The sequence below is a fragment of the Canis lupus genome, chromosome 9 (genome assembly GCF_003254725.2).
Source record: "Canis lupus dingo isolate Sandy chromosome 9, ASM325472v2, whole genome shotgun sequence".
Lineage (NCBI taxonomy): Eukaryota > Metazoa > Chordata > Mammalia > Carnivora > Canidae > Canis > Canis lupus.
The window spans coordinates 16,782,074-16,809,900 of NC_064251.1; the positions used below are offsets into that span (position 1 = coordinate 16,782,074).

Here is a 27,827-nt window from a genome sequence, read left to right on the forward strand (position 1 = left end):
TAAAATAGCATCCCTGTCAGTCTTTACCTTCTTTCCCTGCTTGCTTTTTCTTCATAGCATTTCTCACTGCTTAACAGATATGTCTGTCTGTCTGTTTGCCACACCCCTTGCCTCCCACCAAGGGCAGAGGACTTATTTTATTCATTACTGTATTCCTAGCCCCTAGAACAGGTACCGTGTCCCTTGCTCCTAGAAAAAAAATTTCTCAGGTGGTCAGTAAAAACTTGTTGAATGAAGAATACTTATTATTCCTCCCATTTATGACTTAATTGGCCAGGAGGATTGTCCTGGGATAGGTTGATGTGGGGAGGAGTTGACTTATAATAGTAGCTCAGGCTTTCTGCTCCTGGCTGGTAAGAATCAGAGTCCGCAACAGCTCTGACCTCTGGGTCTTCCTAGCCCTCATGCCAAGTGACACTGAGACCTCCCTTCCTTCTTCTCCCCCTTCCCAACTAGGACACCCATCCCTCCCCACCCTCAGCACCCCTGGAATAGTTTTTCCCTGTACTTTTCTCTCCCAGCTTTCAGCATACCCTTCCCTGCTTTACTCTCTGTGTCTTTGTCTCCTTCTATTTCCTCTCACTCCCTCCACTTCTCCTTCCCCACTTGCTCCTGCGCCCCCCGCCCTTTTCTTCTCTTCACGTGGTTAAATGGATTGACTAAGCGGGGTGAGTTTCCTGAAGCGCCCTTCACACTGCCTGGTATGAAGGACACAGCAGTGTCCAAAGATCGTTGGTTGTTGGTTCTCCGGCCCGGAGTCCCACGCGCCCTTCCCCTTCGAGGCCGGGCTCCGCAGGATCCCCCGGGACCGCGTGCCTGCAGGCCGGAGCTGAAAGAGCTGAACTCTTCGGGGAGCCCCGACGTAGGGCACTTTGCAGGAAGGCGCCTTCGGGGCAGTCGGGCCGGGAAGTCCAGGGGGCAGCGCCCTCTGCCAGGACCGGCGCCTGAGGCCCTGTCCTGCAGCCTCCTCCCTTCCCTCGACCTCTGGGCCCTCCTCGACCCTCTTCTTCCGGCCTCCTTTCCTCTTCTAACCCCCGCCTCTGGCTCCGCAGCCCTCTCGCTGCGTCCACAAGCCCAAGCCCTCCCCTCCGGGGCTGGTGTCTCAGAGCCTGAGCCCCTCCGCCGCTCCTGATTGGCCCTGTGCCTCTGGCCACGCCTCCTCTGGCCACGCCCCTCCGCCAGACCCCGCCCACCCAGCTCTGCCGGGGGCAGGAGTGGTGCTGGTGGTTTCTGTTCATTCTTGAAGCCTTGTTCCTCCCTTTCTTCCTGTCTCGCATAGTCTTCCATTCCGTCCAGGATTTTCTGGGCTCTTAATGTAAAGGTCATGTCCACCGCAGTGTTGCCCGACGCCCTACCCCCCACGTAGCCTTCTGTGAGCTGCGGGGGAGCAGGAGGGAGAGAGGAGAGAGGGAAAGAGGGAGTGGAAAAGACACACACACAGAGGCGTTGCGGGGGCAGCAGGGGCTAGAAACAGTACCACCAAATGCTATGAGGGCCAGTGGCCCAGACTGGGGACCTCTGTGGTGCAGTGGGAAGAGCCCAGGTCAGGTGTCAAAGCCAGTGTTCAAATCGTGCTTCTGCCTCTGAGTGTTTGTGTGACTACTGGGGCCTCAGTTTCCTTACGTGTAAATCGGAGAGAATTAGCACTCACGTAGGCAGGTGTTAGGGAACCCTAATCCATAGGAGACTAGAAGTAAATAACATCTGCTCTATTTCCTCCCAGATACCTCCCCTCCAGCTGTGGGTGGGTCAGGGCTCTGGCCATCTGCTGGTGACTGGTGATCAAGGTCAGAAAGGTCACCTGCTTGGTAGCTGGTTTCCACCTTGGCTCTAAGCTGGTCCTGGTTGTGGCTGGCGCCCAGTCCTGCCCAGTCCTGCCTGACCCTCTGTTCTTTCCCAAAGAGGTTCTGGGGAAGTGTCCAGGGCAAGAGAGAGAAGAGGGAGGGGGTGGAGGGCAGCTCCTACACTGAGAAAGCATGATAGACAAGTTCTGGGTGCTGCCACACATGATGTTCCATGAAGTCTTCCCAGCCCCCAGCTCAGATGACACTGTGAGTGAATGAGTGAGCGAGTAAGTGAATGAACAACCGTCTGAGGAAGGGACAATGATGTCGCTAAATCAGATGGTATATGCAAGGTACCTGGCATGTGCCTGGCACACAGCCCTCAAAAATGTCTCTCCCTTCCCCGCTGCCTCCTTGGCTTTCTCCCCTCCCTTTGTTGGCACAAAACATGGCATAATGGAAAGAGCGTGTAGTTTAGAGTCAAAAACACCTGGCTATACTTCTTGGTTCTTTCACTCATTGACCCATGACTTGGAGCAAGTCACTTAACTTCCCTGTGCCTCAGTTTCCTCGTCTGTAAAAAGGGACTGATGACATTGGAGGGTGGATGAGGATCCATGAAATAGATGAGGATGGGCCTTGAAAAAGCAGAGCATGTTCCATAGTATTATCCCTCCTTCCTCGTGGCCACTTGCCTCTAGCTTCCCCCGCCTCTGGGCTCAGCACAATGGGCATGACCCATGAGAGATTACAATCGCAACTTGCTTTTCTCACTCCCCTACCCACTCCTTACCGCCCCGTGATGCCATTCACGGAGGCTGCAGTGTGGCTCAACGCCAAGGCCTGGCCTGGCCCGCCAACTCCTCGTGTCCATGAAGCTCCAATCCAGACTTCTTTCTCTTCAGTTAAACCGCTTGGTCTCAAAGCCTCTGCCCCTAAGCCCCAGTTTGTAGGAACACCCTATGAATAGCTTTGATTAGAAAGAAAAGCCAGCATTGGGTACCAGAGCTGCTCGGCACTGCCCTGCATCCGTCAGGGAAAAGATGCCAATCTAACCCAGAGCTGTTTCCTGAGAGACTGAGTACGGTGGGGAGGAGCAGGCAGGTGGGCCCCAGCCAGGGCTTGGCAGCTGCTGACGCCCAACCCTGAAGAGGCTGCCCCTGTATTGGTTCATGGCTCTTCCTGGCTTGTCTGTGCATTCTTGCACCAGTCCCAAGAATTACACAACTCTTCCCATTGGGATCAACACACTGGGTCTCAACAGGACTGGTGTGCCAGCGTTTTGTGGAAGAAGGGCATCAAAAGGCAGAGAAAAGGGCAGTCCGGGTGGCTCAGCAGTTTAGCACCACCTTCGGCCCAGGGCGTGGTCCTGGAGACCCGGGATCGAGTCCCACGTCCGACTCCCTGCATGGAACCTGCTTCTCCCTCTGCCTCTCTGTGTGTGTGTGTGTATACGCGCGCGCGCGTGTGTGTGTGTGTGTGTGTCTCATGAATAAATAAATAAAATCTAAAAAAAAAAAAGGCAGAGAAAGAAGGGGCAGCATCAGGAGGAGTGACAGGGCCATCCTCAGTCCAGCCTTTACTCACTGGAGACTAAAAGCCTCCCTATCTCCAGAAGTATTACTGTGGCCTCAACTTTCCCCCAATGGACACACATACACATGTGCACACACTCCACTCCAAAAAGCTCTTCAAAAAGGGAAAATATTTGGAAGGAGACTTTGACATCATTTTCTGAGTTACAGACCTCTTTGAGAATCTAATGAAAGCACATCCTTTTCCCAATTAAGATGCACATATACACCAATTTTTTCATCTAACTTCAGAGTCTCTATGAACCTTTAAAGCTTCCACTAGACTGAGATTAAGAATTTCCCATCAGATCCAACCTCTTCATTTTATTATAAAGACACAAAGGCTGGGGCACCTGGGTGACTCAGCTGGTTAGGCATCTGACTTTTGGTTCCTGCTTAGGTCATGATCTCAGGGTCCTAGGATCAAGCCTTAGGGCCTGCACTTGGCATGGAGTCCACTTGTCCCTCTCTTTCTACTCCTCCCTCAGCTCACTCTCTCTCATATATTAAAAAAAAATCTTAAAAAAAAAGAGGGACAGCTGAGTGGCTCAGTCAGTTAAGCATTTGCCTTTGCCTTTGTCTTTGGTTCACATCATGATCCTGGGGTCCTGGGATTGAGCCCTGAGTCAGGGAGGTGGTGGTGGCGGGGGGAGCTACTTGGCAGGGAGCCTCCTTCTTCCTCTCTTCCTCCCTCTCTTCCTCACTCATGATCTCTGCCTGTCTGTCTTTCTCAAATAAATACATTTTTAAACATCTTTTAAAAAAATCAAAAAATAAAGATATTATTTTTTTAATTTTTAAATCTTTTTTTAAAAACTTAAAGAAAAAAAGAAAAGAAAAGACACGAAGGCTTAGAGAAAGCAAGCGACATGCCTGTGGTCACACAGCAAGTTAGTAGCAGAGCCCAGTGTGAAGTTAGTGCTCCAGACTACTGGTTCACTGTCCTTTCCACCGCCCCCCCCACCCCGGGTATCTCTCCCTCTTTTTTCTCCCTATGGTTCCCTTCTTGATCAGTCCTCTGCTAGGGCCCAGCACAGTCCAAGCACAAACACTGTATGTCCATTAAATGTGGTTATCAGGCCACAGAAAAGCTCAGCCAACTTCGTTTAACTGGCTCCTCACTGTAGAACCAGAGCAGATATGGTTTGGTTTCCTGGATGTGGGAGGGGGCTGGATCAAGGACTGGTCTCTTTTAGGCTGTTCCAGACTGTGAAGTCTCAGAGGTCCAATCTATACCAAATGAGGGCCCAAGAGAAGTGTCCTCGGGCTACAGAGCAGAGGACCTGAAGTGTGTCCAGCATTTTCTCTAAATGCCAGTCAAGACCTCAGCTTTTAACACCACCTTCGGCTGTCTTTGTTCCTCCTCTACTCTGGAACGAATGCTGGATCCCTAGTGCCATAGCATCAAATTCAGATTCCTTTCCTTGTTGTCTCCTCTGCTTAGTATGAGGTCATCTCTACACTGAGCTCATTGCTCCCATGATGTTCCCAGTTGGTGTGTGAGTGTGGGGAGGTGGGGAGGATCCCGGAGTAGGGATCTTGCTCTGGCTCACCAGCTGTCTCTGCCCCCCCAGGACTGCAGTGCAATGCATCCGTGGATCTCATTGGCACCTGCTGGCCCCGGAGCCCTGCAGGGCAGCTGGTGGTTCGACCCTGCCCCGCCTATTTCTACGGTGTCCGCTACAACACCACAAGTAAGGGAGCCCGTGGAGGGCGGACCATCTGCTGGGAGGCGGGACAGAATGGGGAGAGCTTGGGACTTGTTGGAGGTGGGGGGAATAATAATGACAATGACAACACTATAATACCTCTCGTGGATACAACCACCATTTACCAAAGGCCAGCTCTGTGCTCTTTACCGCCGATTCCCACAATACCCCTGGGCGATGCTACATGTAACCATATAGTTCTCATTATATACTGAGGCCTCCACGGCTCAGAGAGGTTAGGGAACTCGCCCAAGGTCACCAGCTGGTAAGAGGTGAAGCTGGAATTTGCCTGCAGGTCTGTCTGACACTTTCTTCGGCAATTGACAAACTGGTCAGGGATAAGCCTGCAACCACCCTATGAGGAAGGGCAGGGATCATCAGAATAGCCCCCACTTTGAGCTCAGAAAGATTAGGAGGTCTGTCCAGGGCCCTGCAGCCAGGAGGTGGGGGACCTAGTTTTAGAGCCACAGGCGGGGGGCTTAGCCTTACAAGCAGGCTCACAGGTCCGGTAGGGGTGAGGGGGGACTGCCCAGGGTCTTCTGGATACTTGATTCCCATGTAAACACCTTGCTACCCTGAGGCCCTGAGCCCCTACCTCCAGGCTTTGCAGCTCCTTGTTATACCACCTGTCACCCTCAGAATTAATTTGCTCACCCCTGTCAATGACTCACAGCTCCTGCTCCTGAAGAGAGAAACAGCTGCAGGCCAGGGGCCCTGTCCTATCTGAGGGAAGGGTGGGGGTCCCTAGGTGGGTTCTTGGGGTCCAGTGAGCCTGGGCTCAGAGGCCCAAGGTGGGGACCAAGGGTGCCCAGATACCAAATAGTTCACTTGGAAACTTGCCAAGTAACCTTAATACATTTTCTCCCTCTCATGGCCCTTTGGCCCGTGGTCTGACAATGGAGAGGGCTGGATGGCATGGCTTCTAAGACTTAGTTCAGCTTAGAACCCCCACGTTCCTCCTCCTGCCCCTCTGCTTTGCCAGCTAGATTAAGAACATTAGGGTTGGTAGCTGCAAACAAGAAGGGGCCGGAGGGCCCTGGGGAGGCACTGGGACTCGGCAGGAGGCTGGAACAGCCAGACCACACAGCTTCATGTGTCTGCAACCACTTCTTGGACCCTAAGAGGAGGGTGGGGGACCCTGAGAGCAGGTAGGGGGAAGGGCAAGAGGACCTAAGAGAGCTTGGTGTGCGCTGTCCACCAGCCTCCAGTTTAGTAGGCCCATTCTACAATTAGGAAATGGAGGCAGAGGCTGACAGCTGCCCAAGGTCACAAAGTGTGGAGGCAGGGCCACAGCTGCACTCAGTGCATGCATCCAGTCCTCCTGGAGCTCCCAGGGGCTGCTGCCTGGTGGGGGACAGAGAGGCTGCTCCCAGGAGGAGGCCCTTCTGTCTCTCCATGGCACTGGTCCTGTCGATTTCACCTCCAAAGTGACTTTCCTGTCTGAGCCAACTTTCTCATGGGATGGAGATCCCATGGGTGCACCACTGCCCTGGTCCAAGGCACCGGCTCTCTGATCCTGGTATCCCATCCTAGCATGCTCTTGCTTGGAGTCAATGCTCTCTGGGGCCCTATTGACTCCGTGGTTGTGTCCACACTCCTGAGTGGGCCGGCCAGGCTCCCTGTGGCTGCAAGCCCTGCCTCTCCACGTGAGCTCGTGAGCTCTTATCTCCAGGGGTGACTTGACATGACCCCAACAAAGACTTCAGTGCCTGGGCACTTGCTGCTCAATTAGCCAGCCCTGCCTTAAGCGGAAGCCAAGCATCCAGGGTTCTAGCCCCAGCTCCACCTGTAACTGGCTAAGGAGCCCCCTGCACTGCCCTTTCCAGGCCTGTTTCTCCACCTGCAGGATGGGGGAGAGGTTTGGGTGAGATGCTCTCTCTGCTCCCTTGCTCTTCCCTCTCTGATCTCAGAAGAGCTGGGGGTGATGGTCCTTGGACGTGGACGCAGGGCTAGAAGACTCTCCCTCTGCAGGTGCCCCCCACTGCCAGGAAGATGAGGGACACACCCTGTAATCAGTAGTGCCTGGGAACCCAGAATTGTACCTAATCATTAGGCACTAATTAATTCATTTACTGATGAGGCCCTGCCAGGACTTCCAGGCCTTCTCCATAATGCCCTCCCTCTTGCTGCATCTGATCTTCAAAGGGATGGGAAGCTTTTCCAAAAATATCCGTTTTCCCGAGACTCTCTGGGAGGACTGCTCAGCTCAGCAATTAAAGACAAGGAGGTCGCATCCTCCCTGGCAACAACTTGCTGCGGGTGGGGCCTGCTTTTTCTTTCAAGATCACCTCCTCCCTTCCCACCAAAGCCTGCTCCCTCTGGATGACCTGGCCTGGGAGGGGATCCTGGCTCCTGCCCCACATGTGGGGTGCGAAAGGGGAGCTTGAGCCAACGGGGCATCTCCTGTACCCCCTTCCATTACCCTCTTTGAGAGGGATACGTAATGTGTCCAGAATCTTATATGACATTATATAAGTAACAGTTCAAAGACAATAATAATGAAAATAATAGTGCATACCACGTGCCAGGTAGAGCTCCAAGCCCTCGGCACACTCAGCCACTGAGGAAGGAGCCGTTGTTAAGTTTATTCCTATCTTGCAGATAAGGAAACCAAGAGATTGTGTGACTTGCCCAAGGTCACACAGTTAGGAAGGAGTGGCACCAGGATTTGAACCTGGGCTACTTGGGTTGAGAGCCGTGCTCTTCACACTACTCCATGCTGCTTCTCTCAACGCAAGACCACCTCCCTATTTCCATGCCCCCTACCTGTGCCTCTTCCAACCAGATCTCTGCCCAAAGTCCCTTTCTCTGCAGACATTCCAGAGTGGCCTGGTCCCAGGCACATCTGGTCTACAGAAGGTACACTGGATTCCCCTGGCTTCTTGCCTCCTCCCAGACCTTCCTGAAATCCCAGTCACTGAGCCCTCAGCCCTCTAGTAGCTTATCCCTCATTTAGCAATTAGGAGAGAATCAGCAGCTCCTTGGCCAACTCTGCCCAAGGGCTCAGCTCCGCTGGGAAAGGAAGCTGAGCAGAGCTTTAAAAATGCATTTAGCCTCATTTCCCCACTGGCATGCTGCAGCCTGAACAGCCTCTCAGCAGTGTGGCTAGGGAGCACGTTCTGTTAGAGAGGCCTCAGCCTTGCGGTCCTTGGGGCCAGACCACGGCTCCCTCTTTCCTGGTGGCAACAATAGCTCCCCCATCACCCTCCCCATCATCTCTCTCCTGTCCTGCTGCTGCCAGCACGGAGGCAGGCCCAGGCTGGACTGCTCCCTTGGGGGATCAGCTGGCCAAGCCCTTCCCCTTACAAATGACAAGAGGGGCCTCAGCGGCTCCAGAGGCTGGTGGGCTGAGGTCATTCTTGCAGCCCAGCAGCACTGAACTGGGCCTAGGGCACCCACTCTGTCTCCCATGCAGTGTGCTGCCCCTGCCCAGGCTCCGGGTTCAGGGACTGGGACTCAAGCAGCTTCCCCAACCATCCTCAAGCCCTGCTGGGGTGGGGATGTGGCGTGAGAGTCAGTGTGAGCCATGAAACGGCCTGCAGCAAGGGGTTGGCTCAAGATTCAATTTCTCTTCTAGCCAGTGCTGCCTGGACTCAGGGCCAGAATGAACTCTAGGAAACATATTTAAAGCCACCAATGCCAGAGGGGTACAGGGTGGGGCAGGGTGACCTCTGCCAGCAAAGGAGAAAAGACTCCAGGTTTGGATCTCCCTTGGTCCCTTCCTTACTGGATTTTAAGGCCCTGGTGCCTGCTGGGCGTACAGGCAGGAGGGAGGGTGAGAAGGACCCCGGATGCAGTTCCAACCACCCCAGAGCCCTGAAGCCAGGCCTCATCTCAGAGCACAGGGCTCCTGCCCATCTCTCTAGAAGGCAACAGGTTCCAGGCCACAGTCCAGTTGGGTGGCTGCACAGAACCCTACACCTCCCTGGGCTGCCCTCCTGCCTTCCCCCTAAGTGCCATGTGCCAGGCTGGGAGCTAGTTGTAGTGGATCCTGTGGGACCCACCCCCTGTGACATCCCCAGCACACTCCTGCCATGCATCATTTTCTGTACTAAGAATCCCCCACATGACCCTCTAGCATACATCCTACTGTTGGAGAAATGCCACCACAAGGCCCTTCCCCAACACCTGCCCTTTGAGGCCCACCCCATGTGAACACTGCCGTGTGAGGATCCCCCACGGGAAGCCTCACCACGGGTAGTCACTATATGAGACCATCATTTCAGTGTGCCACGTGAGCTGTCACCACACACCCTGCCACCATATCATGCCCAGCCTCGGCAAGGGAGCATTGACTCATCAGATCTCACCATCCTTCTGCTGCCGTGCGAGATGCCAAAATGGGACATTTCTCAGAAGGGCACCCACCACATAATCTGCTGCCGTAGAAGGCCTTGCAAGGAAACAGCTCCAGCAAGCTGGTCAGGCCTGCCCATGAACCTGTCCCATGGACATGATCATAGCAGCCTGGGTGGGCAGAACCATGGCCCCATGGACAGGCACTGGGGCTGCCACTGAGCCCCTTACTGGGGCCAGTGGGCAGAAAGAGGCTAGAAGATGGAGTAGTAGGAAGCCACTCTCCTTAGCTTCAACCAAGAGTCCCCAGCAAGCAGGCCCTGTGTTGGCCCAGATGGATGGATAGATGGACGAACCAATGGACAGATGGATACCTGGGTTGCTCTTTGGGAGAGGAGCCCATGGGTTACCCTGACTCTCTCTCCTTCTTCCAGACAATGGCTACAGGGAGTGCCTGGCCAATGGCAGCTGGGCCGCCCGCGTGAACTACTCCGAGTGCCAGGAGATCCTCAGTGGGGAGGTGAGGCTGTCCATGTGGTTGGTGGGTCAAGCCCCAGCTCAGGTCTGGGCCTGCTATGTGGGCCCCGGGCCTGTGAGGAGCCATCCCCAAGGGAGGCTGAGCTGAGAGGGCAGCAGCTGGCTCTGACACAGATGAGTTGGGTCCATGCTCCTTCCCTCCTTCCACCTGCATTTCCTGGGACAGATTTTCATCCATTCCACACCACGCACCTGCATAGCACATCTGGGACCCACCAGGGGGCACTGTGTCAGAATCAAAGATGGGGGCGGGGAAGCAGTGCAGTTGGAAAGAGCCCTTGGAGAGCTTTGAAATATTTAAATGTTTTTGAGAAGATAATGCTTACATATGATACAAAATTCAAAAGGTACAAATGAGAACACAGAGTAGTCTCCTTCCCACCCTGTCCCAGCCACTGGGTTCCCTCCCCGGAGGTAATGCCAGTTTCTAGGTGCTCTTCCAGACATTGCCTGCATGTGTGAGTGATTTTAAATATATATATAAATTTTATACAAAATTATATATATATATAATACCCTTTTTTGTTTTTATCCAAATATTGCATGTTATACACACTGTTTGACACCTAGCTTTTTGCATATGATCATCCATCTTGGAGATTATTCCGTATCAATACATAAAGAGCATCTTCGTTCTTTTTCACATTTGCATAATATCACATTGTGCAGATGTGCCATCATTTATTTAACCAATCTTTATTCTCGGCCTGGTTATTACAAATAACACCACAATGAATAATCTTTTAAGGGTGGCACTTGGCAGAGGCGTGGGTATATCTGGTGTTGCTGCTACCTCTGCCCCCCCATTTCTCCTCCCTCCATCTCCACAGACCCTTTCAGTGGGTGCTGAGGAAGGAGAGGGTGGTGGAGGTAGAAAAGTGAGTGAGCAGAAAGCAAAGGGGAGACAGGAGGGCACCCCAAGCTGTCTGAGGGCCCTGGGCTTCTGGGGCATGGAAGAGGGGGGCTGATGCACTCAGTCCTGAGAATTCCAGCGCCTAAAAGATCTAAATTGGAAGAGACCTTGGAGACCCTCCATCCCCTCTTAATCTGCGGGGTAATAAGAACCACCCAGAGTACGTGTTCAAATACAGGCCCCAGGGGCAACAGCCAATAAATGAAACTCTCCAAGAAGACCCGGGAATATGTTTTTTTTTTTTTTTTAAGATTTAATTTAGTTGACAGGAAGAGAGTGAGAGAGAAATAAAGCACAAGCAGGGGGAATGGTAGAGGGAAAAGCAGGCTCCCGCTGAGTAGGGAGCCCTATGCGGGTTCAATCCCAGACCTTGGGATGATGACCTGAGCTGAAGACAGATCCTAACCAACTGAGCCACCCGGGCGTCCCATGGGAATCTGTTTTGAACAAGAGCCACGGGAGACTTTCTGATGGGGGAAAAAGTGAATAACTCAGATCTAGTGCAACCCATTCACCTTGCAGGTGGGGAGACAGTCCCAGAAAGAGGGAGTGACTTGGGCAAGGTTACACAGCCAAAGTGAGTCACAGCCTGGAACCTGGGCTTCGGAGTCCGGGCTCTCTTCTGCCCACCACCAAGTGCTCTGTGTGAAGCGAGGTGGATGGAGGAAGAGCAGCTTTCCCCACCTTGCACCCCACCTGGCCCTTTGTGCTTTAGTGATGCCCTTCCCCAGGCTGCCTGGCTTCTTGTCACTGAGCCATTGGGAGCTTGCCCTCTCCTTCCTGAAGTTGCACAGACAGGGCAAAGTTTAGCCTAGAAGTAAGGCACATTCTTTGGTGGGGCTGCTTCACCGGGGTGAGTTACTAGGGATGCCAGAGAGAGGTTTGCTGGCATCTCTACTCACAGGCCAGCCACATAGTCCCCCACAGGCCACAGTAGGTTGGCTTGTCCCCCACCCAATGACCTGACCTTAGCAGGGTGCTAGGCCCACACACAATAAGCCAGCCTGGGAAGTCCTGGGGTTGCAGATGAGGGCACCCGCACTCCATTGGGGGAATGAAGTGGGATCAGGAAACATAGTTGGGCCAGAAGATCTGGGCTTGGTGGCGGGGGAGGAGGGATGGGCAAGAACACTCAGCCTGGTGGGGAGCTCCTTCCCAGACACACAGGAGATGGGGCTCACAGGCAGAAAGGCAGGTCTGCGCTGTGGGCAACTTTTAGACCACAGCTCACGCCCACAGGGAGATGGTAGGGGGAAGGTGCAGCTAAGGCAAGAAGTCTCCAGCCCTCTACTGCACCCCACTGTGTCCTGCTAGGTCTGCAGAGCCTGAGGTAGATGATGTATCTCCGACTGCACATCAGGTCACCAGCCTCCTGGCTTAAAACAACTCTCCCCCCACCCCTGAGGAGCAGGTGTCTGTCGCCTTCTTGAACAGGAGCAAAGCTGGAGAGCCACAGCTGCTCCCCACCTTCCCCCTGCTTTGGAGCCCCCTGAACGTCTGGAGAAGCTCAATGGTTCACCCGAATCCCTCCTGCTCTAATCTTAGCCCCATCCTTCTAGTTGGCACTGCCCTTAGCTCCATCCCCTTCTGCTCATGACAGGGGTCTCTCCCTCTACCAGCGGGGTTAGGAGGAGGAGGAGGAGTGTTGGGGAACACCAGCTTCTCATCAGTCCCTCTTTGGAAGTATAACAGGAACAGCACAGGCTTTGGAGGCAGGTGGTTTGCAGTGTGAACTCCGGTCCCAGCACATGTGCTGTGTGACCCTGGGCAGGTAGCTTAGCCTCACCAAGGCCTGGCTTCCCTCTCTGTCAAAGGGCGCAGAGTAAGACAGTGTCTGCCTCCTGGTAGAGGGAGGGTCACGTCTGCCTGTGGAGGGCACTCCATCCACCTGCCTCTCTCTCACCTGGGGCCAGGGGAGGTTGTAGGGTACACCTGGGGGATAGGGGGCATTGATGAGAACACCAGGTAACACTAGCACCCCCTTCCTCTGGTTGGTGACTCGGTGGGGGCTGCCACCTACCCCTTTCCCGGGGAGCCCCTGCTTGCCTGGCACTCTGGGTAATCAATTAATTTAATTACTGAAAATGCCATTCCTTTCCGCCAGCCTCTAGCCTCGCCCCCCTCCCCACTCTCAAGATTCTCCATCCACTCCCTAGTTATCGAGAAGAGGAAGAGAAAAGTCTCCAATTAATGGAGCAGCCGGTTTCTCAGCTTCAGGCCTGGGCTAAGCCCTAATTAAGCACCAGTGCCCCAGGGGATTGCAGATAATGGATTTGCAGAAGGGCTGCCCTGTAAAATGTGAAATGGGACTGTGAGGGCACCCAGAGGCCAGGCCAGGGAGGAAGGAGACTGCCTACAGCCACCACCACCAGGGGACAGGCCCCCACCTGGGAAGCTGGACCTGTTCATGGTCCAGCCCCGGGAATGGCACTGACCCCCCTGCACTCAGTACCACCCTGCACTGATCCCCATGCTGCCTATCAACACCCTCCAGACACTGTCTCCCTTCACAGCAGTGACATCCTCCCCAGCCACTCCCCCCCCCCACCTCCTATGACACTTCCGTGCGGCTCCCCCTCCTACACTCTGCTGAGCTGGGGAGCCCGGTCACGTCCTGGGAAGGCACATCTTGATATGATAAGAAAGGGATCCTGAGGTGTAGGCTCGTGGGCTGAGATTCACTGCTCACAGCGGTGTTGGTTCAAGGACCAGAATTTCTGAAACGCTTGAGAATCACTGGGGCGTCTTGCTGAAATGAAGATTCAGGCTCAGTGAGTCTGGGGCGGGGCTTAAGAGATGTTTCAAGTCTTCAGATTCCTGCAAGCTCCCAGGTGATGGTGGTGTTGCTGGTTCGGGGACCACACTTGGAGGAGCAAGGGGCTGGAGTGCCCACTGGTGGGGTGAGGGAGTACCCCAGGAAACCGGCTGGTGAGGAAGAACCACAGTGGGAGAGAGACCAGGGCTGGGAGGCTCGGCAGGAGTGGTGGGGACCCATGGCTTCGGGATAGGTCTGACACTGCCACCACTTGGGACAAGGTGTGTCTTTCAGAGTCGTGGTCGAAATTGGCCAGGCACTAATTTCTTATTGGATTCTGGCCATTGAAGAGCACAGTGGAGTGGCCTGTGCCCGGTGTCACACCATGACACCTTCCTCAGGCTACCAGCGGGCACTAGGTCTCCAAGCTGAACAGGGACAGAGTGCTGGTCAGGTTCCCAGGGGCTGGCGCTGTCCATTTGTCCTTCAGCTGTCCCAGCTGCTTCTGCCATTAATGGAGGCCATCAGTAGGGTCTCTTGGAGTATCACTGGGTGCCTCTTAGGATATTGCTGGCTGCTCTCTCTGGGTGTCATTGGCCACATCTCAGGCTATTGCTGACCGTCTCGAAGGGTGTCAGGCTATCTCCTGAGTGTAGCTGGCTGTCTCCTGGGGTGACCATGCTGTCTTGGGCTCTCTGCACTGTAACACTGTGGCTGGTTGCCATCTCTCAGACTGCCCCAGGGCTCCGACCAGCCAGGGCCTTCCAGCTGGAGGAGTCACACAGAAGCAGCCCCCTGAATGCTTTGGCCCAGTTCTCCCCTTTCAGCCTTGGTGGAGAAAACCCTTCACCAGCCCCCATCCTCCCTGCAGAAGCCCTCTGAGGATCCTGGGCCCCAGACAGTGAGAGTGCCTGTTCTCAGCCCGTTTGTCTCCTAGAAATGCACTGGGGAGGAGGGGATCTAGAAGGCCAAGCAGACCTGGATTCCCATTGCTGGCCGGGCAGCTAGGGCTAATTATGCAGCCTCTTCAACTGGAAAAACAGAGACAGAAGGACAGTCTCTGAGGGCTATTGTGAGAAAGGAAAGCTGTAGCATCTATAAAGCACCCGGCACAGTGCCCAGCATACAGTAGGTGCTTAATAAACCCCACTCATCCTGCCTCAAACCCAATGACCCAGGCTCAGCCTGCAGCAGGGTCGCGGCGGGCAGGGGGTAGCTGATGGCACGTGGTGGTGAAGGGGTTCCCCACACACCCCGCTCGTCTTGCCCACCTGGGCCTGCAGACAAAGCTGGGGCGTCACGCCCTTTAGCTCCCAGGCATCGTTATTACTCAGGAGCTCCACAGCATGGATTTGTGGGAAATCTAATGAAAGGAAATTAAGTAGCAGCTCCAGACAGGCTGGATGTGTTCATATCTCCTGGAGTCTTTGGATTTGGCATCTACTGCCAGGCACTCCGAGACCCTTCCCATCTGCACGGTGGCGATGGGTACCCTCTGCTCCCCTCCCTCCCTCTCTCTCTCCCTCTCTCTCCCCTGCTTCTCTGTCTTCATTTACACCTCAGTGAGTCTCAACCCTTCTGAGCGCAGAGTTGCTAATGTGATTTCCTGCCACGTTCCTGAAAGCCTCTGCCAGGAAAATCAGCCCCTTAGAACAGAGCTCCCTGGGCCTTCCAGAACCTCGGAGGTTCTTCAGTGAGGATGTGCCTGCAGGAGGGCCCTGTGCTGGGCACTCGGAAGAGCGGGGAAGGGAGGGCTTGGACTCCTCTCCGATGCCTGCTAGGTGTCCTGCTGCAGAGGTACATCTTTTGATCTTGGGTGAGTGAGTTGGGGCCTCAGTTTCCTCATCTAGAAGAAGAGTAGGATTGGACTCGATGCTTAGGACCAGCTCTGACATCCACAGATTCTGGAATTCTGACAGGAAGGTCTAGGGAGAGCCAGGCATTCTTTGGTATCTCTGAAAGTTTGAACAAGGCCTTCAAGAACTTACCCTTTTCTCAACACTAGCCAGTTTCTGTGTGACTCATGGCCTGGCCCCACTCCAGAACCTGGAAAGAATAAGGGGAGGAGGTGCTAACAAGGACCCCCGTACACACCCCCTTTGCAAAGCAGGTTGCTTTTTGCTTCCTTCACACAACACACAGTTACGGAGCTCTGCTGTGCCAGACCCTGGGTCCCTGGGCCCTGCCCTCTTGGGACCTAGGATAGGGTGGAGGGAGGCTTTGATACTGGAGGACAGGAGTCTGCATAGAGCTAGGCACTGGGGACCATCGGTCCCCCATTATGGGGTAGGAGACACCTTGCCGGTCTGCCTGTGCTGGTCCAGAGGTGGTTTGAGTTTGAGGGACCTTGAATGAGTCAACATACTTTTGTGCCTGGTTTTCTGCAAAATAAGGTATAGACCCTCTTCCAGGTCCTCCTACATGGTGGCCTTGACAGGTTGAGAAGACCACCAGTATGAAAATACCCTGTACATGGAAAGGCTTCATCATTTTATGGAGCTTACCTTGGAAACAGGAGACCACCACATCTCTCAGCTTCCTTTAGTCTATGAAATGAAGGCAGTGGTAACATCGGGGACTTTGATACAATCCTGGGAAGGGAGCCCATTTCTTCCCCAGGGCCAGGGGGCAGGGCCTGGAAAGTGAGTTACAGAGCGAAGAGAGATTTTTTTTTTTATGGCCTGTAATGGCTCTGTGGGTGCACCTGCCATCCCTCCCATGGCTGATAGGAGCAGGCTCCCACTGCAGCAGGAGGGATTTGGGGGTAATCATCCCTAGTGGTTCCACTCGGAAGTGAGTGAGGAAAAGAGTCCTAAAGGGTTGGTGTCCGCGGTCACGAGGGCCATGTGGTATTTGGGCAGAGCAGAAACTTGCATGTAAGAAGCGTGCACACACCTTTGTGCACGTGGAGTAGGGAACCCCGTGGGACGTGGAGACCCGAGTTAGCTGGTATTTGTCCAACCGCATGGAGCAATGGGCAGAGCATGGGATTCAGAGACAGACACAGGCTCAAGTTGGACAGCCCCACTCCAGGGCCATGCTCGACACCCAGCCCGGGTTCGGGAAGGGGAATAACTACCGTTAGTACCAACTCCATCTCCACCAGCTGAGGGGGGTGTCCTTACATGGCGAGCGGGTGCAGGGGTGCAGCTATATGGGAGCCTCACCTCTGTTCCTCTCCCCTACTTCAGAAGAAGAGCAAGGTACACTACCATGTCGCTGTCATCATCAACTACCTGGGCCACTGCATCTCCCTGGTGGCCCTCCTGGTGGCCTTTGTCCTCTTTCTGCGGCTCAGGTGAGAAAGACTCAGTGTTGGCCTCTGGCCTTGAGCAGGGTAGAAAAGTGAGACACAGGAAGCAGCCCTGGGGGAGGGGCTGCTGGCAAGACGGGCCCCTGCCCCCTCACCTCTGTGGGAGGGGGACAGACATAGGAGCTCCAGGTATCTTGGAACCTCTGGCAGGGCCATTTCTGCCCCCCACCCAGCCCAGTAACTACTGGGGGGACCAGTGATGGCTGAAGCCCAGGCTTGCCTTGTGCCACCCCCACCCACGCATGGATGCACCCATCTGGGAGGCCTGGAAGGGGGAGCCTTTGGGTTGGAAGGAGGCAGCTAGCAGTGCCAGGCAGGTCTGTGCCAGGAATGGGGGTGGGAGCAGGAGCTGAGTATCAGGCCTGAACGCTGGGAGAGAGGCATCCCACTGGAAACCTTTTATGTCTTTGGACCCTAGAGCTACAGGGAAAGTAGGGGTGCTATGGGAGGAGGTGGTCCCCAGTAAGCCAGAAGCCCCTGGTCCCTGGAGCATCTGCTATGTAGCAGACTCTGCCCCAGACCTTAGGTCTGGATGGGTCTCAGGTAGGAAGGGGTCTGTGGGGCATCAAGAGAGCTTCTGCTGTCACCTCCCAGTGTGACTCAGCCAGTCAGCCCGGTCCTCAGTTTCCCCATCCATACATCTGGATTGGAGTGAGGCTGGTGGCCTGTCCCTCATTTCTTCTTTCCTCCCTTGCTCCCATCACCCTCCCACCCTCCCCCGCTGCCTCCCAGGAGTATCCGGTGCCTGAGAAACATCATCCACTGGAACCTTATCTCGGCCTTCATCCTGCGCAATGCCACGTGGTTTGTGGTCCAGCTCACCATGAGCCCCGAAGTCCACCAGAGCAATGTGGTGTGTCCTGGAGGGGCAGGCACAGGGTCAGAGGGAAAGTCTGGGTGGGACTGTGCCCTGGTGAAAATGGGCCGGGCACAGGCCTTGAGGCCCAGTATAATGGGAGTGGCTCCCTGCAGGATGAGGGGGACAATGGGGGGAATCCTATTAAGAGGAGGTCCCAGGCCCAGGGTGGGGTGCTGCTGCCGTCATACCCCATCCCCAGTCTAAGTGTCATCTCTGGTGGGGGTGGGGTGGTAGGGCTGGTGCAGGTTGGTGACAGCTGCCTACAACTACTTCCACGTGACCAACTTCTTCTGGATGTTTGGGGAGGGCTGCTACCTGCACACGGCCATTGTGCTTACCTACTCCACTGACCGGCTGCGCAAGTGGATGTTCATCTGCATCGGCTGGGGTGAGTGCCCTGCGCCCCCTCCTCACCCAGACTCTGGCCAGCTGGCTAAGGGACCTGAGAGCCCGGGGCCAGGTCAGGGTGGTGGGGTGAGAGTCGCAGTCTGCCCCGACTTGGGGGTGGAGTGCAGCATGCTGGATGAGTGAGTTCGAGCTCTACCCTGGAGAACCCCTTCGCACTTCTAGGCCCTGGGCTGCACTAGGGTCTTCCAGGCCTTGTGTCTCCCACCCAAGAGCTCTGTGACAGCCAGTCTCTCCCCAGGTGTGCCTTTCCCCATCATCGTGGCCTGGGCCATCGGGAAGCTGTACTACGACAATGAGAAGTAAGTCACCTCCTCCCCTGAGCCCCGAGGTACAGGCTCTCAGCCCAGCTCTGCATGATGCTTCCTAAGGACCTTGGGCCACATCACCTTCCCTGTTGGGGCCACAGTTTCTTTGTCCATATAGGAAGGGTGCTGGGGGCTGGGTTCGATGAGTGTCCCCAGCAGTGCTGTCCTTGAGGTGGAGCTGGCTAGCCAGGTGGATCCGGGCTCCCTTATCTGTCTTGGGATTTCACAAACAGCATAAGGGTTACTGGCAGTCTCTGGAGTCAGACGGCCCAGGTTCTGAATCACAGACCCATCATAAAGTAGTTATATGACCCCGGGCTTGTTATTACGGTGTGCCTCAGTTTCCTCATCTGTAAAATGGGAATCCTATAAAACCACCTCCTGCAAAAAAGGGTTTTTGTGGGAATGATATGAGTTCATACAATATTAAGCATTTAGAATGTTTGGTACATAGAAAAGTCCATATACATTTTTAATGAATATTAAGATTTGTTTTACAAAAGATTCCATGGATTTAATAGAAACAAATCCTGATGGTCTCATAGAGTCCTTCCAGCTCTGAAGTCCTGACTTTGGTCTAAGGTATTCCCAATTACCCCCTGGAAATTAGATTTCTGCTGTAGTGGTTCTTGCCTTGGCTCATGTTAGAACCTCCCAGGAAGCTTTAAAATGTACCAATACCCAGGCTTGACCTCCAAAGAGTGGGATGTAATTGGTCTGGAGTGTGCCCGGGGCACTGGGATTTTTAGCTGCTGAGACTGAGAATCACTGAGCAAGAGGCAGAAAATGTGGATACAGCCAACCAAGGAGGTGCCAGGACCTTCCGTGCCAAGGCGTTCGCAGGAACCTGCTGTCTGAGTGGGGTGCCAGGTGGCCTCCATCACAGCAATTCCTCCCCACCCCCATAGAGGGGAGGAGGCCGCCAACACCTCACTGGGCTCGACGACGAGCCTGGAAACTGATATTCATAGTTACCAGGCTGATCCTTCCTGACTCTGGCCCGCTGGCTCTCTCTGCCTTGGCACAGCCGACAGGTGGGGTGGGGTGGGGGGCTGGGTAGGTAGGGTGGCAGTTGCCAGACACCACTGGGGGCCTGGGAGTCATGCCCAGCATGTTGGGTCCCAGCACAGGAGCATCGTAAGCCCTGGGCCATGGTGCCTGGGCCTGCAGGTGTGGAAGTGACTACAGTGGAGGACAGTAAGAATAGGTTTCAAAAAGCTGCCCAGTAGGTGTGTTGGAGGAAAAAGGATGCGCCTGGTTTAAGAAAGTCTGTCTGAGTGGCTCTGGATCCCCATCTAGTGGTACGATGCTGACACTGCCGCAGAAGGGATCCCGGTGTGACACAACCAGAAAGAACTTGTAGGGATCAACCACTAGCCCTGGCCCCAGACAGCTGGGATTTGGTCTCCATGGTGCTTTTTGAAAACTTGAATTCATTTCAAACCTTTAAAAAGTCCAGACGTCTCACATAAAAGTCTCAGTTTCTGGCTTATAGAAGCATCATGAGATCTAGGCACTGTGGGTCTCATCCCCTGGAGGCCATGGTCTCTGCACAAGGACATGGGACTTCCCGTGTGCCGCATCCCCACCCACTCCCTAGACCCCCAAGAGATCTCTGGAGGGAAGCTCAAGAAAAGGAAGAGCAGGTCTGCTTCTTCTACAGGTGAAACCTATGGAATCTCTGCCTTGGGGTCATTCAGGCCGCAATTAAAGTGATTCAGAGATCGCTAGCTGCTGGGGGGCCCTGCGTGACAGGCACCAGGCACCACCAGGGGGCTTGTGCCAGACCCCCAGAGGGGAGCCAGGGGAGCAGTGGTGTGTTGAGCCCCCGTCTGTTCTACATAGTGGTCTTTGCCACAATCCGCCCCCCTGCCACATTGCCTGCTTCCTGCTTTATGTCTAATAGAAGGTGCTATCTGTCCATTCTGCAGATGGAATAACTGAGGCATTGTGTTGGGATCTTGACCTTCTTCCAGGGTTGGAATTGAGGTACCCAGAGCCTGGCTTCTGGCCCCAGTCCTGCCCTGGCCAAGCACTGCCCCTCCCCATGCCACTTAACTGGACCCGGATGACCTTCCCCCCTTACCTCTCCTCTGTGGCTTTCTAGGTGCTGGTTTGGCAAAAGACCTGGGGTGTACACTGACTACATCTACCAGGGCCCCATGATCTTGGTCCTGCTGGTAAGAACCTGGGTAGGGGGGCAGGAGAGAGGGACAATCAGTACCTACTGTGGACTGACAGGGTCCCCGTGCAGACCAGACCTGGAGACACTGAGGCCCTGCCCTGTCCACCCAGCCTGTCTCCAACCTCTTGTGCACACATATCCCCACACCATCCCACTGTGTGCTCAAATTACAGATCAATTTTATCTTCCTTTTCAACATCGTCCGCATTCTTATGACCAAACTCCGGGCATCCACCACATCTGAGACCATTCAGTACAGGTAACCTGGCCCACCTCCCTCCCCCAACCACAGGGGGCTCCAGAGACCCCAGCCTCCAACCCAGCGTCCCCCCCTCCACAGGTCCGACAGCCCCTCCTGAAAGCCCAGCTCCCCATCTCAGACCTCCTGGGGACCTGGCACCCCAGCCCCAGGCCCAGCCCTCCTCACGGAGCCAGAGGCCCCGGCCCCGTCCTGGGATGGGCTGTGACTCTGGGCCTCCCCACCTGCCCCGCCTCAGGAAGGCTGTGAAGGCCACTCTGGTGCTGCTTCCCCTCCTGGGCATCACGTACATGCTGTTCTTCGTAAACCCCGGGGAGGACGAGGTCTCCCGGGTCATCTTCATCTACTTCAACTCCTTCCTAGAATCCTTCCAGGTACTGCCACCCACCCCTCACTCTGGCCCTGGCTGTGCTCTGCACCTGCTTGGGTGGGGATTCTTTCAGACAAGGGTCTGGAGGGGTGGAGGCTGTGGAGAGGAAGGGGGTGGCCCGGAGGCTAGGTGGGGCCATACCTGTCCCTGTGCCTTGACCCGCCTTCTCTGTCCACCCCAGGGTTTCTTTGTGTCTGTATTCTACTGTTTCCTCAACAGTGAGGTAAGGATGCCGGGGCCCCAGAGCTCAGGATGGTGGGGGGTGGGGGACTTCTGGGACCTGAGATTGTCTATAGCCTCCTCCTGCCCTCCACATGCCAGCTCCTCCTCCCTGCCCCCAGGTCCCTAATGAGGATGCAGCCAGGAGCCCCAGGAGGGCCCCTGACACCTGCCCACACTGCTCCTATAGTGGCAAGCCCACTGCTTTGCTCCCATAGGCAGTTGGCACAGGGAGTCAGAAGTCAGGGCTTCAGTCCCATCGATGAGTCTGTGAAAATGCTTGTTGAAAACAGGAAGGGCTAAGCCCTTGGGCAGGGCATGCATATGTGCTGAAGGTAGGAATTCTTTGTGGCAAAGGCCATCGGTGCCTCTGTGTGGATGGGAAAAAGTCTTCTCTTCTCAGAATACTTGCAAAAATCATCCTAACAAATAGGCAAATAATGTTGATGACATGCATGGCACCTCCTCCTGTGTGGCCCCCTTTGCGTTTCACACCTGCGTACTGCACGCCTGCAGACTGCTCACGTGTACTGCTGCTTGTGGCAGCCCTAGGGGATGGAAGGGAGTCCTGAGATCCAGGCTCAGACACCATGCTCTGCTCTGTGCCCACAGGTCCGCTCTGCCATCCGGAAGAGGTGGCATCGATGGCAGGACAAGCACTCGATCCGTGCCCGCGTGGCCCGCGCCATGTCCATCCCCACCTCTCCCACCCGTGTCAGCTTCCACAGTATCAAGCAGTCCACGGCAGTCTGAGCTGGAGGGCCACGGAGCGGAAGATGGTCTCCAGGCTTGGCCAGCTGCCCTATCTATGGAGGGGACCAAATCCTTCTCACAATCTGTATCCCCAGAAGCATCTGGCACTGACAGCGTGGGCCCCACCCCACCCCACCCCCGGCCCCGGAATGAGCAGGAGTTCTAGGCCTATGAGAGCAGCCATAGTCTGGGCCATGGGATGAATGGGAAATAACCTATAGGATTGGGCTGGGCCCAGGGCCTCTGGCTCCCTTGTGCCCCAAGTCCTCCCCGGAGATGGAATGAGAATGGAGTGGAGATGGCCAGCCAGAAAATCCAAGGCAGCACAGAGGTCCTTCCAAGAGGCGTCTTCTCCCAGAGCACAAGATGGCCAGCCTCCTGGAGACCTGGGGCCTGTCCTCAGCAACTGCAAGGCACCAATTGCTGCCCTAGGAGCATCATGGGAAACTCCTGTGACAGCATCCCAACCACCGTGATGATGCCTCTGGGTGTTGGCAATGCCTTCTAATACCAGTGGGAACCAAAGCCAGGTCACCAGAAAGCCCTGGCCATGTCATTAGAAACCAGGTGACATCATCAGACAGTAGGCCACACCACAAGAAATCCTCCCAAGCCACCATAATTTCATCTGGCACTGTGGCACTGCCATCAGAAATGCCCTGTCTCGCTGCCTTGTACCCTTGGACCTTTATGCCCTGCAGGCCACTCAGCCCCCCGCCCCGGTCCTTAACCACCCACAATACCCACACCCTGATGTGTCACCTCCTGCCCCTGGTGTCTCCCCCTGTGTGGGAAGTGGGGGTTGGAAGGAGATGGAGTGTCCTGTGAGCAAGAACCAGGGTGTGCCCCAGCCAAAGCCAGTCTCCCTTTTAGAGAACAGAGTATGCTCTGGGCCATCCTGCCTGCTGGTGTCAGTGGTCTGGCATCTGGGGCAGCCTCTCTACTGGGTACAGGGGGTTTCTGGTGCCTGGATGACCTCTGGAGCAGCATGATTAGCTAAGCAAAGATAGAAGGGGCAGGGGACTTGGATCCTCTCTGCCTGAGTGTCCTGGAGCAAGACAACTGGTTCTCGGGGCAATCAGCAGCCCCCACTGGACCCTCCTGTGTCCAGAGTACTGGGCCACTGGAACCAGGCCTTGGGAGATAAGGTGTCAGCTGTGAGGGGGTGGCTGCTGTAAATAATAATATTTATCTTTTCAACCAGCATCTGTGAAGGTCTGGACTATGCGGGGTTGGGTGGGAAGGGCACAGCAGAGAAATGGAGGCCACTTTTCAGTCTGGGGCCAGCCAGCCTGTGGCTGGGAAACCTGACACCATTCACACCCATCCCGATGGGGTGCTAGGTGAGCCACTGGGGGCATGGGCCTGCGGACGCAGCTGACAAGGATGGCTCTTAAAAGGGATGAGTCATAGGGAGAGAAGGGCCACAGGTGAGCAGTGCTGGCCAAGGACACTAGAGGGGTCAGGGCCCATGGCGACAGCTCTAGCCAAGGTGTGGCAATGGGACCAGGCAGGAATGTCTCCCAGCCCCAAGGGAAGGGCCAAGCTGGAAGCAGGAAGTAGAGTTAAGGAGGCCTTGACACTGTCTCAGCTTGAGAGCCCCAGAAACAGAGCCAGAGACAAGGTTTCCAGAACCAAGTAGGGAAGGGGAGCACGGGGAGCGGGTGGGGGCGGGAGGCCAGGACAGGGAGGCGGCCGGAGCAGGGGTGCCCACACCACAGCCACTACTAGGGGCAGCTGGAGCATAATCCTACTGCAGAAGCCCGAGGGGGCATCCCCGCCTTCAGCCCACCTGAGGGGCCACAGGGGAGGAAGGCTGCCCCCGGGGGTAGGGAGCACAGGGGCCACATGACAACAGAGACACAGAGAGAGAGATACACACTGAGGGAGCGTGCACAGGCACAGCAGGGTGTGGTGGGAGGCAGCCTGAGGGCAGGAGAGGGGGTGGGACGTGGAAACTCCACCCTGGCACACAGGGACCAGGGACTCGGGGAGGGGACCAGAGGCACCAGGACAGAGACAGGCTGATGGCCCCAGGAAGGGACCAGAAGTGCCTGAGGAATCTCAAACGGGCCACAATTGAGGCATCTTTCTCAACTGTTATTCGCCCAGTGAAGAAGTGAGAAAGCAAGGCTTCTCCTGTACGAGCTGGGCTGTGGGGACAGGGCTCCCCAAGGACAGAGCAGCCTGGGAGGAGGAGGAGGGGACATTGTAAGGAGGTTGCTTGGACAAGAGGTCCTGGGTGGGGGGCAAGCTGAGGCAGTGTCCCTTCTGCTTGTGCCTCCTTCCAAGCACCTACTGTGCATTCGAAACTGCCAGGCCCAGCACAAGGCGGGGAGATGAGTAGCCCCCCGAGACGAGTGCCAGCAGCCAACTGCAAAGCCTGGAGCTGCCGGGTCTGGAAAGCCATCAGAGGACACCTCCAGGACGGGGCTGACAGTCATCAGAGGAGCTCCTGGGGGAAGTGGGGGGCAGGCAGGGGCTGGTCCAGATGAGCCTCAGGACACCTCCCATTCAGAGACTGTAAGGGAGGAGGGGCCGCTTCAGGAACATCTGGGCCCCAGAGAACTGTAACTCCTCTGCGGGGGTGGGGGAGGGCAGGTGCCCAGGGTATAAGCCTGTCACAGCCCAGGGCTCAGGAAGCAGGGTGAAGGCAGGCCCCCAGATGGGGTTTCTGAGGGTCATTGTTCCCTGAGGTTCAGCCTGAGGGTATAAGGGATGGATACACATGCCACTGTGCTGGGGCAGAGGCCTGGCAACCACAGGGGGAGGGGGTCACTGCAGGACAGACCGCTCCCTCAAGCCTGGAGGCCACAGTCCCCTGGAGTACCCCATCCGAGCCCGTTTCTCCTTGGGACCCTCCTTCATGGGCACAGATCCCCAGGGGAGGAAAATCCCCACTGTGTGGTTTCCATTTCGGGCTCCTCCACCTCTAAGTGTGATGACAGGCCCCTGCCCTGGGGTCCTCAGCATCCCTTTCAGGCCTCCTCAGTCCTCCTGCTGCTGCTGGGTCAGATGCCCTAGGATAGGGCAGGGGAGGGAGCCAGATGTGGGAAAACATGTGCTAAGGAGGCAGGGAGGTTTTAGAATCCAGGTAATAACACCTTAATTGTGGGCATTTGTAAACTGCTTTGCAATCTGTATAATCCTTTATATCATCTAATCCTCAAGTAACTCAAGGAGGCAGAACCTTCCCATTCTACAGCCAAAGACACTGAGGCCTGGTAATTCCTCTGAGATCAAAGGTCCTCTGGCTCCACATGCAGGGATCTTTCCACCCCCTGGGTTTGGGTTTTAGGAGGCCAGGACAGACAGAGCAGCTCTGGGGGAGAGGGGGCAGCAGGAGGCCTCAGGGCTTCAGATTGTCTGGTTGGGGACGAGTCCCAGGTGAAGATGGGACCAGCCCAAAGATGGCACAGCCAGTGTCCAGTTGCTGAGCTCAGCTGGGTGGGAGCAGCGAGGGTTCTGTACAACTATCCTGATTCCCAGCACACGCTTCCCACCTTCCCAACATCCTCCACCCCTCCACTCCTTAAAATGATACTTAACTGCGAACAGTGCAACCCAGGGCACCAGAAGCTTCTGTGGGCCTCCCTGCACCCACCCAGGCTCTGCTCAGCCCAGGGAAGGGGGTCACCAGCCTCCAGCTTAAGGGTCTCAGGATCATCTCATGGAGTCCTCTGACTTTAAACTCAACTGCCCATCCTCAGTCCAAAGAGAAACGAGGGCTGTTTTCTGCATTCCAACACCAGCAATGCTATCGTTGATTGAGTGCTTCTCGGGTGCCAGGCACAGCCCAGCGGCTCACCTATTCTTCATACCACACCCTGTGAGGCAGGGGCTGTTATCCCCATTTAACAGATGGGGAAAAGAAGGCACAAAGAGGGCCTGAGGCCTGCCTCAGAGCCCCCAGCGTGGCTGGCATGGCCGGATGTGCACCTAGGCTGGCCTCACTCAGCCTCTACCGTGTTTAGCCGTATGCAGCAGGAGTTCTTTGTAGAATGCCTCTCCCTGCCCCACTGCCTCCTCCAATACCCTCCCTAGGGAAAGTCCTCAGTTTCCCTAGTTTGTGGACAAACAGCATTCAGAGACAAAGTTGGCACCTGCAAAGCATGGGCTTCGGGGGGCCACTCCTAAGCAGCCCAGCCTCCAGGCTGCCAGCCTCCCAGTGTCCCAGCCCTGTCGCTGTTTCATGCCAGAGCATTGCCTCCTACCCCTACTTTTACAGCCCACCAACCTCTGCAGATCCAACTGGTCAGGCTCGGGCTCAAGACAGGCCTGCAACACATATATTTTTCAAAGGTCTAAGTGTGTTGGAAACATTGATGAGATCATTGTTTAGAGGTAACTCCAGAGACTATCTTCAGCCTCCAGACTCCCACCCACTCTCTCTGCCCCTTCCGGGGGTCCTGGACAGATGCCTGCCACCCAGCCTCATCGCCCCACTGGGCCAAGGCAGGTGGGGGCAGAAGCAGGCGTGGGGGCCCTGTGCTCAGTGTGCCAAGAGGAAAAAGGGAGAGTGGAGCGGGCACCCAGTTAGGGCGGGGGACGACGTGGAGGTGGACCTGGAGGTGCTCCTGCCTCTTGCCTTCATTATTGGGATAGTTGGGGAGGGAGCAGGTGGTGACCCAGTCCTCTCTCAGTGTCTATACCACCTCTAAGACATGCATCTAGGCCAGCACTGGGCCAGGTAGCAAGGGCAGTGAGTGGCCAGGTAAGCCGGGCACCATCTTCTCCCTTCCTGAGCAGCCACACTGGGCTAAGTCCTGCTGTGAGGTCAGCTGTCCTTGCTGCTCCAAGTGGATAAAGATAAATGCTCCAGGTGCCCCCCTAGGTCCCCAGACAGAAGGCAGAGACACTGCCCCTGGCTTGCCTGGGACAGTGACCCTGAGAGCCCAGGCCATAGCTAAGAGGAACAGCAGGGAGGGAGCAGAAGCTGCAGATACAGGGGGATGCCTTCAAAGAAAGGGATGGAATCTGGAGAGAGAGGTGGGCCAGGCTGCAGAGTCTTGGAGCAGAAACACAGCATCGGCCACTGGTATGATGGCACCTCCCAGAGCATTGTGCAGGGCACTGTCTGGGCCCAAGCAGCCACAGAGAAGACCAACTCCAGGGCTGTGGGGGCTGGGGGTGGATCCGGAGGATCTGGGGAAGCAGCGATTAGAAAGACACTCAAAAGCCTTCAGTGAGCCGGGTCCCAGGAAGAACCTCAGAGGGAATGAGCCTCAAGAGAATTCTTTGAGCCAGGACACCAGGAACCCAGGGTAGATCAGAGAAGAAGGGTGGGAGCAGGCTTTTTTGGGGAATCCTGTGTTTCTGAACCCCAAATAGGGGCACAGGCTGGTCTAGTTCCAGAACGTGTTCATCTCCATAATGGAAATCCCATTTCCATTAAGCTGTCACCTCCCATCCCACCTTCCTAGCCTCTGGCCACTACGAACCTGCTCTGTCTCTATAGCTTTCCCTGTTCTGGATATTTCATAAAAGTTAGAGTCATACAATAGTGTCCTTTCGTGTCTGGTTTCTTTCACTTAGCACAGTGTTTTCAAGATTCATGCACATCATAGCAGGTATCAGGACTTCGTTCC

The 27,827-nt window shown here is 55.5% G+C and overlaps 1 protein-coding gene and 1 long non-coding RNA gene across 5 annotated transcripts in view; one reads left to right on the forward strand and one right to left on the reverse strand.

Moving 5' to 3' along the window:
• CRHR1 (corticotropin releasing hormone receptor 1) overlaps positions 1-27,742 on the forward strand; it is a 54,588-nt gene extending 26,846 nt beyond the window's left edge. Inside the window, exons 3-13 of one of the 4 annotated variants that reach the window (XM_025436661.3) lie at positions 4,933-5,052; positions 9,798-9,883; positions 16,760-16,866; positions 17,614-17,734; positions 17,975-18,128; positions 18,387-18,447; positions 20,561-20,633; positions 20,812-20,897; positions 21,136-21,271; positions 21,449-21,490; positions 22,099-27,742. In XM_025436661.3, coding sequence (XP_025292446.1) covers positions 4,933-5,052; positions 9,798-9,883; positions 16,760-16,866; positions 17,614-17,734; positions 17,975-18,128; positions 18,387-18,447; positions 20,561-20,633; positions 20,812-20,897; positions 21,136-21,271; positions 21,449-21,490; positions 22,099-22,239 — 1,127 coding nt within the window. In that variant the 3' untranslated portion in view covers positions 22,240-27,742. The remainder of the gene's footprint in view (positions 1-4,932; positions 5,053-9,797; positions 9,884-16,759; positions 16,867-17,613; positions 17,735-17,974; positions 18,129-18,386; positions 18,448-20,560; positions 20,634-20,811; positions 20,898-21,135; positions 21,272-21,448; positions 21,491-22,098) is intronic. The other 3 variants (XM_025436662.3, XM_049114631.1, XM_035721220.2) reach the window with 3 other exon arrangements.
• LOC112652950 (uncharacterized) lies at positions 17,621-20,934 on the reverse strand. The gene is made up of 3 exons (XR_004818967.2): positions 20,540-20,934; positions 18,457-18,667; positions 17,621-17,741 (listed from the first exon to the last, which is right to left on the reverse strand). It is a non-coding gene; the product is annotated as an uncharacterized LOC112652950 (long non-coding RNA).
• Positions 27,743-27,827: the final 85 nt, after the last annotated feature.